Below are 17,871 nucleotides of genomic sequence, written 5' to 3'. Positions count from 1 at the left end.
CCGTGCCGTGCCGTTCCGGGGCGGGGGAGAAGGCGGAAGCGGTGTGGGGCTGGTGCCGGTGCCGGCGGAGGGCCCTGGGCTGCTCCCTAATGGTGTGTGGCGGCGGCGGCCGGCCCCAGGCGCGCTCGCTTCCAGCTCGGTATGGCGACGGCGGCGGCGGGGGGAGCCGCCCAGGAGAAGCAGCTCGCTCCGACCCTGCTCAGTTTCTTCATCTACAACCCCAAGCTGGGGCCCAAAGAGGGAGAGGTACCGGAGGGAGGGACGCCGCGGCTCGGGGCTGCGGGGCGAGAAGGGCTCGGGGGCCCTCCGGTGCTGTCCCGGCCCCGGGGTGGCTGTCGGGGCTCGGCTGCCCCTCTCCGAGGCCCTGGGGGCCGGGGGGTTACCGCTTCCCCTGGCTCCTGCGGCCGCCTTCCTCTGGCCGTGTCCTGCTTCAGGCAAAGCAGTGACCAAGATGTTGTCAGTGGTAGCATGTAAATTATATTGCAGGTGGTCTGTTAGGTACTGTGTTTTACTCATGCACTAACTTCTTCTAAAATACCTTTTTTAATCGCTATAATCTGGTAAAAAAACTCAGTCATTAATTTAGCTAAATCTAAGCTATTGCTAGTTAGCACTAGCATTACAGTGCTCATGCCACTGTGATTTTTAATTTCAATAAGCCAGAATCTGTATTTTTAGATAATAACATATTGTACGATTAGTGTGATAGCCTTTAGATTTAGTAGTGCTTTTGCACAGGGCTGTGGCTGTACTTACTTATTAGTGACTGACGAGGCTGACTGCACCCTCGGTGAGTCCGTGGATGGCTTGAAGCTGGGGGGAAGCTGTTGATGTGCTGGAGGGCAGGGCTGCTGCTTGGAGGGATCCTCGGCAAGCTGGGGAAACAGCTAGCAGAAATCTCACAAAGTCCAACAAAAGCAAATGCAAAGCCCTGCATGTGGGACAAAACGATCTCATGCAGCATGGGCTGGCTGGTTAGAAGGCAGCTTTGCAGAACAGGATCAGGGAGTCCTAGTGAACAACAGGTTGTACATGAATCAGCAGTGTGCCCTTGTGGTAGTGAAAACCAACAGCATCCCAGGCTGGTGAGTGAGAGTGTATTAGCAGGTCAAGAGAAGTGGTCGCTTCCCTTTGTTTGTGGTCACTGTGGTCCGCTGGGGCTTCCCAGAGCAGGAAAAACACTGACAGACTGAAGCAGGTCTAGCAGAGAGCCCCTGTTGGTCAGGAGGCTGCAGTACCTGATGTGTCAGGAAACCCTTAGAGAACTGGGTGCGTGCAGCCTGAAAAGCAGAATGTGTTGGAAGGGGGTCTTGTGGCTGTCTTCACCTGCCTGAGGGGCCCTTAGAGAGAATGGAGCCAGGTTCTTCTCGAAGAGGCACAGTGGAAGGATAAGAAGCAATGGATGACATTGCAGCAAGGGAAATTCTGATGAGATAATTTCTTCATGTTGAAGTGGTCAAACATCAGAACAGGGCCCAGAAAGTCTGTGCCATCTTCAGCCTTGGAGATACTCAGAACTTGACTGGACAGGGCCCTGAGCAATCTGATCTAGCTTTCAAGCTAGCCATGCTTTGATCTGGCTTTGAAGCTAGCCTTGCTTTGAACTAGCTGTGAAGTGGTTATGGCCTGTTATTTCAATAGCCTTGGAATTTATAAACCATTTTGAAGTGTCTTGGGATGACTGCTGAAGCATGCTTAAATATGACTTTTAGCCGTTATTACAGAAGCCTATTTAGGTACAAGATAAAATTTTGCCTAAAAGACTGTGATTGAAGTTTAAAAACAATCAGAACATGACCTGAGTATTCTTTAACTTTGATTCTGTTAAAATGCATTTTGCTTTGATTCTTATTTTAAATTTTAGGAAGAAAAGAAGATTCTCTTCTATCACCCAAATGAAGTAGAAAAGAATGAAAAAATTAGAAATGTGGGACTGTGTGAAGCTATAGTACAGTTCACAAGGTATAAAGTCTGACTGCATGACTCATTGTATTAGCACAAACAAAATGCTTAAAATTTCCCACTCATATATGTTTTCTTTTTGTGTGTGTATATAAATATCTATATCTACATCAATGTTTTCTTTCTAGGACCTTTAGTCCAACAAAACCTGCAAAATCCCTACATACACAGAAGAACAGACAATTTTTCCATGAACCTGAAGAGAATTTCTGGATGGTCATGGTACTTATGCATATGATATGCATATTTCTAAAACATCATATCAGAATGTTCTCAATGCATTCTGCATTGTCTAATGCCAGCCTGTTCCACCTTCTAGGTTGTACGAAACCCTATAATAGAAAAACACAAAGATGGAAAACCAGTCTATGAATATCAGGAAGAAGAATTACTGGTAATACTGAACTCTCCCTTCTCCCCCCTTTTAAATAAGTTATTGCATTTTAAGAGTAGCACCAGAAATACCTTAGTTTGATTCTTATTGAACTGCAGCCAAATTGACTTAAAATATGCATATAGCCATAAATGGAAAAAAGACAATGTAGTTTTCAATACAGTTTAGAGAAGACAGCAAGATAGGGAATTATCTAAATAGCAGTTCAAGATCACCTAAAAAACATAAGTGAAATACACAGCTGTGAGACTTTTTTGATTGGAATGGGCAAGTATTCCTTAGGATCTGTTAATTTTTATTTAAGAATCTGTAAGATTCTTGAATGTAGTTTTATTAGGTTTAAGTACATGTTTTACAACTTTAAGACTACCAGTCATCTTTACTAATAAGCTGGAAAGCCAAACAGCTCAAACCTGTCACGGGATTTCTCATCCAGACTGCAGTATCTTTACGCCAGTTTAATTGTATGCAGGAAAGGCATTTGGTCAGCTGGAATAATATTTAAAGAGGTGGTTGTTTATGCTGCCTCTGTTCATTACAGTATGCATACTAATGCTGTTACTTCTTTAGTCCTGTGATAAAGATTGGTGTTGTCACTCTGTTTCATCAAACAATAAAAGTCTTTTTTTTCATTAAGATTTTAGTCCAATAACAACTTGCTATGATGTCCCACCTCCTTTAGCCTTTGAATGTGAAGAAGAGAACAGCGGTCAGAAATAAGTTAATTTTAATTGACCACTGGCCTTAGGGAAATACACTATTTGTGACTGATATCTTGTGCTTGAGTTAATAATGTTTGATATTAAAGGGGGGAAGGACTCCCTTTGAAATAGTATCTTATATGTATGAAGAAATCTCTAGATGTTGACTGAAAATGCTATTTAACTTTTCAGAGACCAAATTCTCTAATTTGTGCATGTGCCTGCTCTTTGAGTGTTTGTTATGTGTAGTTCACAAAAAGAATATTTGAAATACTGTCTCTGCTTGTACTAATGCCTTGCTCTTTTTTCTGCAGGATAAGGTCTATAGTTCGGTCCTACAGCAGTGCTACAGCATGTACAAGGTAGAGTTAATAATACAGAGGCTCTACTTCTGGGCAGAGAAAGAGATCCTTATGGTACTATTTGGATGTGCAAGCTCATCATTGCTTTGAGATGCTTGTCTCATTGCTGTTGGCTGCAGTAATAACTCTTAATAACTATTCCTGAAGCTGTAATAGTGGTGATGGAAGAGAAAAAATAAAGCTGTTGCAGTTGCCAGTGTTAGTTCATTAGCTTACAGTAAAAATAAGAGCCTTCTAATTTCCGTGAAGTCCAGATTTCTTCTTTCGTGGACATTTATGACACTAAGCACTTGCTTTTGATGTTTATATTATCTGTTGGAGAAACAATACTGAATAAAGGCCATTAAAATGGCTTTTAGAAAATAAGGAATTAAGATGTTTAAGCAACACCGGTAAGTAACTTCTCTACTAATGGAGAATTGTTTTCCTTCTCTAATTCTGACCATGCTGCTATGTATACCTGGAGTCTGCAAATCTGAGAGAGGAGCTTTCAATAAGGGAGGGGTAAATTGGCATCTATGCGGAGTTGTAGTACTGAGGCACAGAAGCTGTATTGTAATCTAGCTATATTCATAGTCGAGTTACTTGAAATTAAGGTAACTACAAAATTATCTGACTGACTTCTTTTAACCACTAGCTTTTCAATGGCACATTTGTGAAAGCCATGGAAGATGGAGGTGTAAAAGTTCTAAAGGAAAGACTAGAGAAGTTCTTCCATCGGGTAAGACTTTATTTTTCAGGCATATACAGTGTGATTCTACATTGGAAATAAAAAGTAAAACTTTTCTCTATGTGGCTTCAGTGTATCTCTAAAACATGAGCAGTGGAAAAGATGTAGCAACAATACAAAAAGCCTAGTTACTTGTTCTTTCCAAATACTTCCTGCTTCCTACTACTTCTTTAAAGGAGTTGAACCACAAAAAGGGTTGTAGTTTGATAGAAGAGTTTAGCTATTGAATATTTTTTTTTCTAATGGAATCGTGTTAATTCTTTGGAAATTCTGCTTTAATGTTTGAATCGGTTAGTGGGATAATCATTTGTGAAGACCTATCTGAGAAACTGTTAAAGAATGATTCAAATTGGAAAGAACCTGGAGAGGCTATTGTAGTTCAACCACCTGCTCAAAGTAGGGTAACATTGAATTCAAATTAGGTTGCATGTGGCTTTGGCTGGTTGACTCTTAAAAGTATCCAGGGCTGGAGTTTCTACGACCACCATGCACAGACATTGAATTTCCATAGCACAGTGAAGTAATTGATAGTTGTGATTTTTAACTATATTTTTTTTCTGTGTGGGATCAACAGTCATGCCTGAGAAGGTTTCAGGAAATAAACCTTGTTTATAACTTGTCTTCAGTATTTAACTTCAATTTTGAACAGCAAACGCTTTAGTAAAAGGATGGAAAGCAAAACTTATTTCTGAGCAGGAAGTCAATCAAATATTTTCATTTAACTTTCATGTAAAGTAGTCACATCTAGCAAAAGTTTGAGTTCCTACATGCAAAGTTTAATCGAGCTGACTTCAGAAGATAGCAGCCAAGTGTCTGTCTGCCCCCATTCTTCTCATTTGCATGGAAGGAAATGGAGAGTTGGTGTCAGCAGTTAGTTCTCGTTGTAGAGATTTGAATATTGCTATCTCTGATAATGATAAGAGTGTAGACACTGCATACTGATGTTTAAAATTGTTCTCTTATGAACTTTTAAGAAAAAAGTGTAAAAAAAAAAAAAGTACAATTCAAACTGATTTTAGGATAGGCTATTTTTTTTTTTTTGTATTGTTTTGTTTTTCTTGGTTTTGGATTTTTCTGTTTGCATGTTTGTTTCTTGTAAGGCTATCATAGACCCTAGAATGCACTCTGTTGGCACAGGGAGTCCTTCTTTGATTTGCTGGTGTATACTTTTGTCTAGACTGCATTCAAAAAATACAGCATGGCAAAAAGGGAGGTAATAGATCATCTTTAAAACATTAGTTTTCCTTTCAAGCTCCTAGTGAAGATAAAACAGTAGTCACTGAGATTAGTATAACGAACTATTAGTATGTTATTAGTATTAGTAGATTAGTATAACAAACTTTACCACGGAAAAGTTGTTTCTCTTTTTTGCTGGGGAATTAGAAATGCTTAGAAAGTTTGGTGATGCAAATTACTCTGTAACCCTATTGAATGAATTGGTTATGTGCTGATAGCAGGCTTGGTCTGCATTGAAACTGTGAAAGGAAATGAGACTTAGATAATAAACTGTGACAGAGATCTGTCATACTGTCTGTAAGTACCATGGAATATGTAAATGTGAACAAGAATACACATTTCTAAATGGAATGAGAACAAGCTCTAATTTTTAAGCCAATAAAATTATTCTGCAAAGCTAAAGATTGATCTGAGCAGTTCAATATGTGTGTATGTACTTGGTTGAGTGCAGATTTTTTTTTACTAGGTAGACAAAGATCTTTGTAATGACTTGATAACAACTTGCTTTAGCTATGCTGTCTTGTGTGTGTGAAACTAATTGTTGTTGACTATTTCCTACTAGTCTAGTATGGTGGTAATGTATGCAGTGCTGACTAGTGAAGTTCAAAAGCGGGGCTTGTATTATTGCTTGGTATTTGGTAATGTGAAATGACTGTAGAGGGAGCCACTGGATAACTCATCTTTCATAGACCAGGGTGTCTGATAGTGTGTTTAAAATCTACTGGTAAAGCTTACAATGTATCAGGAAAGAGAATAATAAAAATTTTCTTTTGCACATTGCAAGCTAATGTATTTATCTACTATTTCAGTGAAAATATTTCATAGAATTATTCTGTGATCTAATATTACTACAGAGTTATTTCTGAAATTAAATAGTAGTATGATGGGCTGTGTGTTCTTGTCCTCTCCAAGGATCTTGAGCTAGCCTTAAAAGCTGTTGTTCCTGATTAAATAGTAGTAAATTGACATTGGATCACTCTGATACATTAAGGAGTACTTCAGGCAAACAGGACTAGAAGGGATTTTTTGGATTTTTAGTCTAGATTACAGAGAATTAGACTCAAATTTGTCATTTAAATGTACACATTGGAATTTTTCTGAATTCTAAAAACAACTGTCATTATCCTCTTAGTACTTGCAGACACTGCACTTACAATCTTGCGATCTGCTGGACGTATTTTGTGGAATCAGCTTCTTTCCACTGGATAAAATGACTTACTTGAAAATTCAGTCATTTATTAATAGGATGGAAGAAAGCTTGAACATAGTCAAATATACTGCTTTTCTCTACAATGATCAGCTTATCTGGTAGGTACTCTGATAATTTCTTTTATGTGTTTTTAAATTATCATCCTATAAATAAGTGCCATAATAGTAAAGCTGAATCAGTGAACAAGGTGCATGAAAATGCAAAAACAGAATGCTAGGAAGAGTGATGTGGAAGAAAGTCTTTGGTCTTTTGCTTTAAAAATCTCTAAGCTGTACCAAATTATTATTTCCAAGTAGCCCTAAGGAGCAGCTATAAGCCTGTTCTTGTAGTTCTATTTTATGTCTCCTAAAATCAATGAATCTCTCCGTGCCTGCAATAACTTTAGGTCTTTCCAGTTCTACCAAATATTGATTGGACTTCTGTGTGAGTCTTGTTCCTACTAAACTGCTTAAGGTGAAGTCTATGAAACTTTTGAGTTATCATCTCTGCTCTTAAACTAGGTAGTAATATGGCAAGTAGATTCAAAAGTTATTGAGGAAGGAATGTGAGCCTTTTATTAACCTAGCTTCCAGAGCAAACCAAGCAAAAGTTCCAATTTATAGATCTGTATTTAATTTTGCAGGGGCAACTTAAAGTAATAAGCCTTGAAAAAGCACGTTTGATACTTAATTATTCTTTAATATGTCCCAGCCCTCATTGTGAAAAATACTGGGGGGAAGCATTTTTTTTTTTTTTTTTTTAACAAAGACAAGTATTTAAGTTTGCAAAATCAATGCTAACTTAACTTTTCAGCTAATCTAGGGGGCATTTACTGACGTGACACAGTTGTTCAAGGCATACTGCTTCATTCGCAGATAATAACATTCTATTTTTCAAAGGGTGTGAAGAAATCATAAGAGAATTGCACTGTGTTTCGGATGAGAAATCTTGTGGGTTTTTTTTTTGGAAAGACTTTAAAAAAAATTCCACTACTTTGTACTTACACTATGTAATTATGACATCAAATATGAGTTAGTAGCAGAAGATATGACTTGTATTTTACAGCAAACATGGATGTTAGTTTGTTTCCTGAAAACAAACCCCATTCTATTAAAAATGAATATTCTGGGACTGAATCTACTGAGACACTGAAATGTTGCTACCCTAGTTTCATGTGTGATTTGCTGCCTGTGGTTGGGGGAAAATGGGTGATTTGAGCACTGCAGGACAAACAGCACTTGCTCTACTTGATGTTCTAGGAGTGGACTGGAACAAGATGACATGAGAATTTTGTACAAATATCTCACAACATCTCTGTTTCCAAGACACATGGAGCCTGAGGTATCATAGTGGGAGTGTTTGTTCTTTTTCCTTCTGTCTATTTTGCAATGCTAAAGCCTAAAATACCAAAGAGGAGCATCTCTTTTCCCATACCCACCTTAAAATTCAGTTTAGGAATGCCTGAGATGTATTGCTTTGGCTGCATTCTACTAAACTCAGTAATGTTTGTACCTATCACTTACAGTATGAATTCCTCTCATAATTCGAGTAAGGGTCCCTGATAGGGAATTTCATAAGTGTTGATACCTGATGACTCCTTACAGCACCAGTGGAGACCTGCTCAAACTTAAAAGTGAATGCTCTGCATGGTCTTGACTGTCACCCTCGCAAAAGCCTACAGTGGTCGAGGCAGAGCTGGGTAGACCTGAATCTTTTATGAGTAGTGGACAGTGGGATTGAAATAAGCTTACTGCTCTTCCAATATACTTCCATTATCATGAAAAAAGAGCATTTTAATGGAAGTATTATTTTAAAACAAAATTTTTTAAAAACGTGCATTTGGGTCTATTAAAGATGTGCAATGTTAGTGATCGAAGCCGTGGAAGCTTTTAAAGTAATTGAGTAAATTGTGTGTGGTTTTCCAGTTAATAAAGTGTTGCTCAAATACACCAATTTTGATATACAACATTGTAGAAACTCCTTAAGCTGCACAAATACCTAGTAATTGGCCTCTGAGTCTTTGTCCAGCAGCTCAGTGCTTGATGAATAGAACTTTCACACTGCTTAAGGTGAATTTCAGAAGTCATCGAGCCTTATTGACAGGACTTTTTCTTCTCCTGTAACTGAATCAGGCAAGCTTCTTATAGCTTTTAGTGAGCTTTACAAAAAGAAGACATTTGATTTAGGGTGTTTGTTTCAGTCTTCCATGGATTAGCATATGAAGCTGGAGAGGGGAAAGCTTATTGTTCCCTGAACTTGAAAAAATGTATTTGTAGCAATTTATTTAGCTGCTACATGATGTTCACAAACAAGAGGGGAAACCCTATGTTTGATTTGAGTTTTTCCACCTTAGGATATAAATTTTGATGCTAAGAATAGCAAGGGATCTCATTCCCAGAGAAGACTATGGCAACATAGGTAACAGGTGCTAACTGTTTGAGTTAGTTCTCACAATAACTAACAACAAAACAGAGAGAATAGTGCAGAATATCTTCTAAGAAGAAAAATCATGTAAACACAGAACTGTTTACTTCAGTGAGGATTTTTTGTGTGTGTGAGCTTAAGTGGCTGATGTAACTAATTACAGGTAGTAGAAAGTGTGTGGCACAGCCTCATAATTTGAAGTACAGGCTGTGCTTTGGCACAGCAAATGAAAAGTGAGGGATTAGCTAATGTGTGTGTTGCTAATGTAGAACTTGACTGCAGCAGATAAGGTGAACAGACCTGCCTTCCCTGTATGTCACTTTGAAGAATTCATTCAGATGTGTTTCATACCTGCATAATGAAGATACTTCCCTACTTTGTAGTCCTGACCATACTCAGTATTGCAAACAAATCACATCAGCCTAATGGCTAAACAGAACATGGAGTTCAAGACCACATGGAGTTAGTTATCCTTTTCCCCACCCCCAGCAAAGCTCCAAAGTAATAAATGCAAAATCAGAATGTTCTGTTCTGTCAGCATCTCTTTAGCTTTGTCTCCATCATGTTACACAAAGAGTATATATCTTCATGAGCGTTATTTTCTGCAATGGTTTATATATAATATGATATAAAGACAGCCTACAAAAGAGTAACAGAAAATACCTCTAAGCTGTTTTTTTCTTGTGTTCTTTTTTGCTTCAGTTAGCAGGAAGAGATTCTCCAATACGTGCTGAAATGCCAGGAAATCTACAACATTATGGAAGGTAGCCTCTTAATAACTGTCACCATCTACTCCTTCTTCCCTCAAGGGCAAAACATTTGAGAGGAGTGAATTTATTTTTGGGGACATGTTCCACATGTAGTCCATTCCACAGGGTCACACAGTAGTCAGTACGATGTAAAACTTGACCTCTGAGGGGGAAAAAGAAAAAAAAAAAAAAAAAAGATAAAAATAAATATGCAGAAACAGAATTTAAGCCTTTTCTTCCCTACTGTTCTTAATGCACTGCATGAATAGTTTTGGCAGTGCTCCAGACACTTCTTTTCAGTCAGGCACTTCAGACAAAGGTGCATGCATCTAGTGATTTATTTTTCCTCTGTATTCGGTATGTCAGAGGGGGGAATCCTGTACCTAAGCAGCTGGGCAACATCTTGAATAATTGTGGGTTCAGTCATCTTTCTTTAACCACTATAAATAATAAACCACTGTGCCTGATTTAGTGTATTCTGTTGGGATAGAGGCAGTGGCACGTGCTTTCCTGCTTTTCCCCTCAGAGTTAAGTGTTTCTAATACATCACTGTTGTACGTAAAGCTTATCTGAATATACTGTTGGAAAGCAGAGGATGAATGCCTTCCCAGTAGCAACAAAAAAGGCTTTTTTTAAAGTCATAACTTGGATGTGGAAGGATTTTGGCTGTTGTTCACCTGACAATCTGTGCAGCTTATTTCCTTATTACTTTTTACTCTGCTTTTCTGATCCTGTTTCTGTAGCGGGAACATATATGCAAATAATACTTCGAAAATAAGAGTGCTGAGATAATACATAAAGGGTTCTGTGCCTATCTGGATAGCTGAAAACATACTGTATGAAAATGCATTCATGCATGCAAGTAATTGCTAGTTTCAAAAACATCTGTTAAATAGGAAAAACTGAAATACAAGAATTCATAACATCTGACCTGTTAAATTATCTTATAGGTTTCTTACTGGACCCTTAAATCTTAATGATCCAGAAGCAAAATGCCGATTCCCCAAAATATTTGTTAACACTGATGACACTTATGAAGAGCTTCATTTAATTGTATATAAGGTATTACATTTTTCTCTGCAATTATTCCTCAGAATTAGGAATCTATATACGAGAAGCCAATTATGTGAAATATTTGTGAACTGCATAAAGAGATGCATTGATTGAGCAAAGAGACAGAAAACTGTGGAATTTCGAGCAGTAGAATTTAAAACCTGAGTCTACTTCTTCCCCTCTCGTATACCCTCCCTAAAACAAAAAAAGTTTTATCAAAACGAAACGCCAGCCATAGTAAGTTTACATGATCTCATACCTGGCTTTATATTGCATTAATCCATCGGGAGAAAAAAATAGTATTTTTGTAATGAAATGCAATTCATTGCAGACATACCTCCTTGCATAAATGCACTTAGTAGCAAATTTTACATTTCCCCTACAGCTTAAATACTCTAAACTAGGCTGAATTTTAAAATCCTAACTATCCCATGTTATGGTAGATTGCAAAGAGATTGTCCTATTAAAGGGTAAGGATAATCACCTTTGAACTAGGTGATTATTTTTATTATTTAACTGGGTTTACCTATGTGTGACTTCTCTGAAGTATTGTCAAATGACTTTGAGGTAGTTGAGGTAACCTGTTGTAAATGTTTTTTTGCTTTAACTTTTTTGTTCCAGGCCATGAGTGCAGCTGTCTGCTTTATGATTGATGGTAAGTACCTACTAGTATCACTTCTTTGGTGAGACACAGTACAAAACGCATACAACTTGTTTTACTTTTGAAACTACTCAAGTTAATTTCTTATTTAAGACACTTCATGAGTGCTTTTTATCAGTCTTTTGATTTTGTTCCAGTGGTATAGGTAATTCAATTTACACAATAAAATGACTAAATATTGCTTAAAGTTAACTTTATGGATGATTTGGAAAGTGCACAGGTATAACTGAGAAATTTGTCCGAGGACTCTCAAGGATGTTTAAAGAAAGCAACTACAGAAGCTGTACCTTCTACTGTGGGAAGGGAATCTCATCTCTCCCCTTTCTTTACATGCCATATAGCTTCAATTCCGCCTACACTGGAGTTTTGCCGTAAACTGGACAGCATTGTTGGGCCTCAACTTACTGTGTTAGCATCAGACATATGTGAACAATACAACATCAACAAGAGAATATCAGGGTTTGTACCGTGTTTCTGTTGCAGTCCTGCTTTAGTTGGTTAAACATTAGCTTTAATGAACTGCTAATATAATGGTAATATGATTCCCAAATGTTGAAAGCATTGAGTTAATTGTGTATCTTAGGACGTTTATCTACTTTTCTGCATCTTAAGCATTTATAAAGTTTCTGTTGTTGCATATTCAGGTCTCCTTGAAATAATGACATACATGTTATTAATTTTGCTATGAATGTTTATCGTGTGGCTGAAGCCTTTTTCCTCTATGTGCATAACTGCTGCAGAAGAATCATGTAAATATTAAGATATTAAATCTCATTTATTGATCAAGATTCTTCGGCCTCATCCTGAAGATGTCAACAGTCTTTTCAGATACAGCAGGTGGAACTTCTGGGTTTTGCTTTTTACATAAGTGAAACTGAGTTTGGTCTATGGAGATGCATAGTTCAGTGGATTAGTATGCTTGCAGAAATACATACAAGATGGTAAAAATGCAGACTGAACTGTCTGCATTCAGTCTGCAGACTGAACTGTCTGTTTCAACATGACAGTTCAACAGTTTCTGTCTGTCCTTGCCATGTTGAAACAGAAATAACAGTTCCTGCAAAACTTTCAGTTTATATTTTGCAACATTTATTGATCAAACAGGATCTCTTAATGTTCACAAATAGCCTTTGGGCAATTAGAACTTTTGAGTTTCTTAAAAATATTACTGGCTTTGTGCCCACCTCCTTTCTTTTGTTGATTTCCTTTGACTTCTGTTTTCCTAGGCCGATATTTTCTGTAACATTAAAAATAGAGAATTGTCTTTTTCACAGCAAGTAGATGTTGACACAGCAAGCTCTGTCTGAATGTTTCCTTAGACACATGCATCTATAGCTTGGACAGAGTGTATGCAACTCTTAAATCTGTTACAAATGCACACCATGTGTTTATCAGATAGCATGGATGTAAAACCTCTGGGCTTGAGTTGTTGATTGAGACAAGAGCATAGAAATCAAGTGTGACCTTTCATAAGTAGCTTTATTTTCTTGTGTTCTTCATTTGTAGAAGTACTGTACTTGCACGTCAGGGCATAATGGGCTGCTCTTTGTGGCACTTCTTTCAAGTGGAAGACATAGCCTGTAAACAGATGAGTGGGTTTTGAATAACCCAGTTCTTCCTGGGGAAAGACCTAGATGTATCCAGCGTAGTCTACTTTATGGTAGCCTGGCTGAGTGAAGACTGTTTTCCATGGGACTCATGTTCTTGTCTTCCTTTGTTATGTTGAGTTACTCTCTTGGTCCCAAGTTCTTGTGCTCTCTTTAATTACCAATTCCTGGCAGGGAAACGCTTGCTTTGTCATAGTTTCTGCCTCATCTGTAGGGCAAGATGGGTGTTTTGTTTTTTTTTTGTTGTTGTTTTGTTTTTTTTAACTCCTGCTGGTTAAACCCTTATCTCATTTTCCGGTTCCTCCTCCAACTGTCCAATTTAAGAATTTTCTTTCATGCTGTGTTAACCCAATAGGAAGATAGCGAGAGCACAGGAGAGGCAACTTTCCTGCTATTGCTTTGGAGCCAAAAGTCTGTGCAACATATTTGATGGAAATTTTGATGGAACCTAGCTGAAGCTAGGTTCCTTATCTTACGGGAATGATGCTACAAGGAAAAAGAAGTTCTAGATATTAGAATAACTTATGTTTTGTTTTTATTTTTGGAGTGCATTATTTTTTTGGTACAATGCAAGCTTTAAAAAGTACTTTTATTCAGAAGTACTGCTTCTCGGTGTGGCCACGTATGGTAGGCGAGGAAAAAATGATTTGTTATTTTTCTACTTTGCAGAACCAAGGTAACAAAGGAAAAAAAAATGAAAAAGTATGCTAATGCTTTAGAAATTTTGAAACAAATCTCTTAAAACTATAGCTGATTCTCCATATAAAATGGCTTATTTGTAGGTAAATTTTTTAATTGTGGAACCAAGAATTGCAGTCACATAAAACAAAAAATGAATTAAATCAAAGATAGGTGTGAGACTTAATTTTTGTAGTGGTAGCATGCCAAATCAGCAGAATTGCAGAGTACAGAGTAGGATGCACTTGAAATTGTGCCAATCTACTAAATCATTAAACTTGGCTTTTTTTTTTTCCCTGTCATCTGGGACTGGTTTTGGCTGCTTTAACCCTCTTAAATTTTAATGCCACAGTGTCCTGAAAACATGATACAGTTTCTTGACACTAATGCGCTGGGGTGACAGAGACAAAGGGTATCTAGTTGTTTGCTAAGGTGACTGGTGTCATCACAGTATCTCCTTGATTCTGAATAATACATAGCCTGAAGTACCAATTGCTGTTGCCACTTTTTGACGATCTAAATTTGTTGTAGCTTAAACCAAAATTACAGCTCTAAGTGACAGATTTTGTATTACCTTAATAAAAGAGGAAATGGAGGAGGATAACTGAGGCAAGAGTTTGAAAATAGTCTTGGCTGGGCCACACAAATGATGGTCGAAAACTAATTGCCTGGATGAAGGAAGAGTCATTCCTTTTGACTTAACAAATAAAGATGTGAGTGAAAGATTCCTAAGTAGTCAAGTTAAAGACCCATTTCCATTCAAAGCAGACTGAGCTGTCACAGAAAGGAAACAAAATGGTGATGGAAGGAAAAAATAGTTTATTAGAAAGATCTGAACAAAATACTGATGGGATGTGGGACCAGGCCCTTAGACTCCACTGTGTCTATTTCTTAGCAGCCTAAGAGAAGGAAAAACTGGTCTTGGAGTTTTTTGGTGTTGTTGTTGTTTTTAATGTTATTTAAGTATTTAAATTAAGTTTGATCTTGCTGCAAATCTTAATGTACTTGGTTTCTGCAATGTGAAAATAACTTCGTGGTGTCTCAGTAAGTTTTACACTGCTTAGTTGATAAATGTTTTCTGTGAGTCTTGTGCTTATAGAACATGTTTGTATTTGCAAGTCACTTTTTTTTTAAATCTTCCTAGGGCTGAGAAGGAGCCACAGTTTAAGTTTATCTATTTCAATCACATGAACCTTGCAGAGAAGAGTACTATTCACATGAGGAAAACACCCAGTGTATCACTTGCATCTGTACATCCTGACCTCATGAAGATTCTTGGTGACATCAACAGTGACTTCTCTAGGTAATGCTTAACTATTAAATAGTGTGTAACCCCTTCTGTGAAGTAGATTTTTCAAATGGGTGAAGCTTTCATGCCTTTTTGTTCATGGATGGCTTTCATAGCTCTATAAGGAATTGTGTAATGTGGGTCATATTTACTACTTCTAACCAATACAAAATATTATGTCATACATAAATTTTTCTTGTCCTTTTAAAAAATAATTTAGAAGCCCTGGCCCTTTCTTTATCTAACAAAATATCTAATCTATGTGAAGCTTCAGAGTAACCATGATAAACTTAGAAAGGGCCTGAAGCAAAGTGCTTTTACACTTAAATCCACCTAGTGTCATGATAAGTAGCATAAAGGACCAGGAAACCTGCTTCTGCCTGTTACATTAAACCCTCTGCTGGGGTTTAATAGCTGGCTGCTTTTAGAGTTTGGACAATGGATAAAACACAAGCCTTGCAGTTACTACAGTACTGCTCACAGGAAAGATAAGTGGCTTTTTGTAAAGGGCATCGTCTCATCTAATTCAAGGTTGGAGAGACTTTCCTAGAACTACAAAAAATCATAAAAATATGAAAATGTGGAATAATTGTGATGTCTATAGCTCTAACTAGCGACTAGCAATAGTCCCGCTCTATATAAGGACAAGTTTTTCATTTTCAGTTTTAAGTCAGAATTTCATCATATTATGGAAGTACCAGGTTTAGTGACAGCCTTATATAATAGACTTAGTTGTTCAGCTTGGTTTAGTTCTGTGTTTAACAACTTGATATGGGGTGAGGGTCTACTATCTCTATGTTCTGTAATCTGGTCACAGTGTAGCAAAACATAATGCTATGAAGTATGTCCTTACTTCACGGACAGTGTTTTCTTTGAAGTGCAGGAGTGTTGGCCAACAGACAAAGCAAGAATTGTGCCTCCAGATGAGTAAATCATTCTGTGCAGCTTATTTATGAAGTCTTGGATTGATTAATTATGTTGAAGTTAGTACTCTCTTAGTATCTCTTGATACTCCACGACAATTTATGATGTTATTATTAATAAATTAGTACAACTGAAAAATTGATGACTATCAACTTGCCACCACCTTCTTGACTTTTGAAACCTCTTTCAGAGTTGACGAAGATGAGGAAATTATTGTGAAGGCAATGAGTGATTACTGGGTAGTTGGGAAAAAGTCTGACCAGCGAGAACTGTATGTTATTTTGAATCAAAAAAATGCAAATCTGATTGAAGTTAATGGTAAGGATTGTTTTTTATTACTTTAAAATACAGTTACTAGTGAAACGTATGCCCATGGAAAAGTAATAAAATCCATCTCATGCAAAATCTAAGAGAGGAAGGGATTGGTGATAGACCAGGTAAGTTTGTGTCAGGTTTTAGTCTGCTTTCTCTATCAGCTATGAAAAAATAACAACATAAATATTCATGAGACATTCTTAAATTATTGAGTCATTATTCTTTGAAATAATAGAGGAGTACTTTGTGATATTTAGGAGTAATTAATGATGTGTATTACAGGTTGGAGATGAAAATATTTACATCTGATGTAACCTACCCAGGGATCACGGACATAAAACTTACTTAGACATCATGTCACTCCTGTCGGTGATCCTTCTGCCAGTATAAGTGTTTTTAAGAGCAAATCAGTCTTCAGTCTACGAGGGTGCATGAGCATTAAGATGCATTGAGCTTTTAAATAGATTGATTTTTCAAGAGAAAGGGCAGTTTGAGTATTATTTGCAGCAATTTGGGGGTTCGTGGTTTTTATAAACAGGCAATGCTCTGATTTGGATGATAGGAAAGAATTAATATTTTTTCTATTACCTAATTAGAAAGAGGATCTGGTTGCACTTACCACTTATACTTCAGCTGCTAAACAATACAACTTACCTTTCAGACAGTCTGGAACTTCAGATTTAACTCAACTTTCTCTTACTGAAGACAAAATTTATTATTTCTACAAGGAAACTCCTACTTTTTTCTATTTGAATTAAATTATGCTCTACTTGATGCTTGCCATGGCTTTTCTTGCATAGCTTCCTGTAAAATATACTGATTTCTAAAATTTGATCTTTTTTTTTTTTTTTTTTTTTTTACAGAAGAAGTGAAGAAACTTTGTGCAACACAATTTAATAATATTTTCTTCTTGGATTGATCTGCAAAGGGCTGATTTGTCGAAGATGTCAATGTCAGACACTTGTTCAACATGAGAAGTTATTAGTCATATTATTGACTGGAATAATGACAATAGTAAAGCAATACTTGCTTTGTAAGAATCAAAATTTCTACTAAAATCTGTAAACTGATCATAAAATTTTTAGATTTTAAAAATGTTTATGTGCAAACTAATTAAAAACCAGTCTGAATTCATCTGTACCATTCCATTCTGATGTTATGTGAATATTTTACTGGAAAATAAAATTAATAATTGTTACACTTTTAAGGGCATCTTTTGGTTTCCCTGTGTTGATTTGTAGAAAATTAACAGAAAGTCATGCTGTGATGTGGAATTAGACTGAGGTCTTGTGTAACCAGAAAAGGTGCTAGAAAATTATTTGTTCTAAGTTGAACTGTTTTTAAAGCTTCTGCTTCATCACAATTCACCTTTTTTGTTGTCAAATTCTTACTTAAACATAGGTCTACTCCAGACTGGACCACAAAAATACTTGCTTATATGAAGCATTTCAATCAAATAGGCAATGATTTAAGGAGAAACCATGTACTTAGGGCATACACTCATGATATGGGATATCAATTCTATACCCGCTTAGCAATGATAGAATGTTTAGTTAATCATCAAATACCGACTTTTGGAATGGTTTTCTTTAAGCAAA

At 36.9% G+C, this 17,871-nt stretch overlaps 2 protein-coding genes across 7 annotated transcripts in view; one reads left to right on the top strand and one right to left on the bottom strand.

The window, feature by feature from the left end:
* Positions 1 to 4: 4 nt before the first annotated feature.
* On the top strand, positions 5 to 17,485 carry CCZ1 (CCZ1 homolog, vacuolar protein trafficking and biogenesis associated). Its single transcript, XM_068699102.1, has 15 exons — positions 5 to 246; positions 1,865 to 1,962; positions 2,091 to 2,184; positions 2,282 to 2,356; positions 3,372 to 3,419; positions 4,057 to 4,140; positions 6,518 to 6,693; positions 7,834 to 7,915; positions 9,701 to 9,762; positions 10,698 to 10,809; positions 11,422 to 11,455; positions 11,803 to 11,920; positions 14,891 to 15,049; positions 16,149 to 16,276; positions 17,137 to 17,485. Exons 1-15 carry the CDS (start codon positions 142 to 144, stop codon positions 17,190 to 17,192), a joined length of 1,431 nt encoding a protein of 476 aa, XP_068555203.1. The 5' UTR covers positions 5 to 141; the 3' UTR covers positions 17,193 to 17,485.
* LOC137864690 (radial spoke head 10 homolog B-like) overlaps positions 4,129 to 17,871 on the bottom strand; it is a 29,881-nt gene continuing 16,138 nt past the window's right edge. For 3 of the 6 annotated variants that reach the window (XM_068699088.1, XM_068699092.1, XM_068699093.1), the window contains one exon: positions 4,129 to 9,910. The gene's annotated coding sequence lies outside the window, so the exon portion shown is untranslated. Of the gene's footprint in view, positions 9,911 to 12,887; positions 13,040 to 14,681; positions 16,435 to 17,871 lie in introns of those variants that run through there. The other 3 variants (XM_068699090.1, XM_068699089.1, XM_068699091.1) reach the window with 2 other exon arrangements.

The sequence above is a fragment of the Anas acuta genome, chromosome 15 (assembly GCF_963932015.1).
Source record: "Anas acuta chromosome 15, bAnaAcu1.1, whole genome shotgun sequence".
Classification (NCBI taxonomy): domain Eukaryota; kingdom Metazoa; phylum Chordata; class Aves; order Anseriformes; family Anatidae; genus Anas; species Anas acuta.
Note: the sequence above shows the minus strand (reverse complement) of the source record. Positions and strands in the feature narration are given on the sequence as shown.

Coding starts and splice junctions, on each gene's coding strand:
- CCZ1 (XM_068699102.1), top strand. CDS start 142: ATGGCGACGGCGGCGGCGGGGGGAGCCGCCCAGGAGAAGCAGCTCGCT. Junction 2,185..2,281: donor AGAATTTCTGGATGGTCATG/GTACTTATGCAT, acceptor TCCACCTTCTAG/GTTGTACGAAACCCTATAAT. Junction 3,420..4,056: donor AGTGCTACAGCATGTACAAG/GTAGAGTTAATA, acceptor TTTAACCACTAG/CTTTTCAATGGCACATTTGT.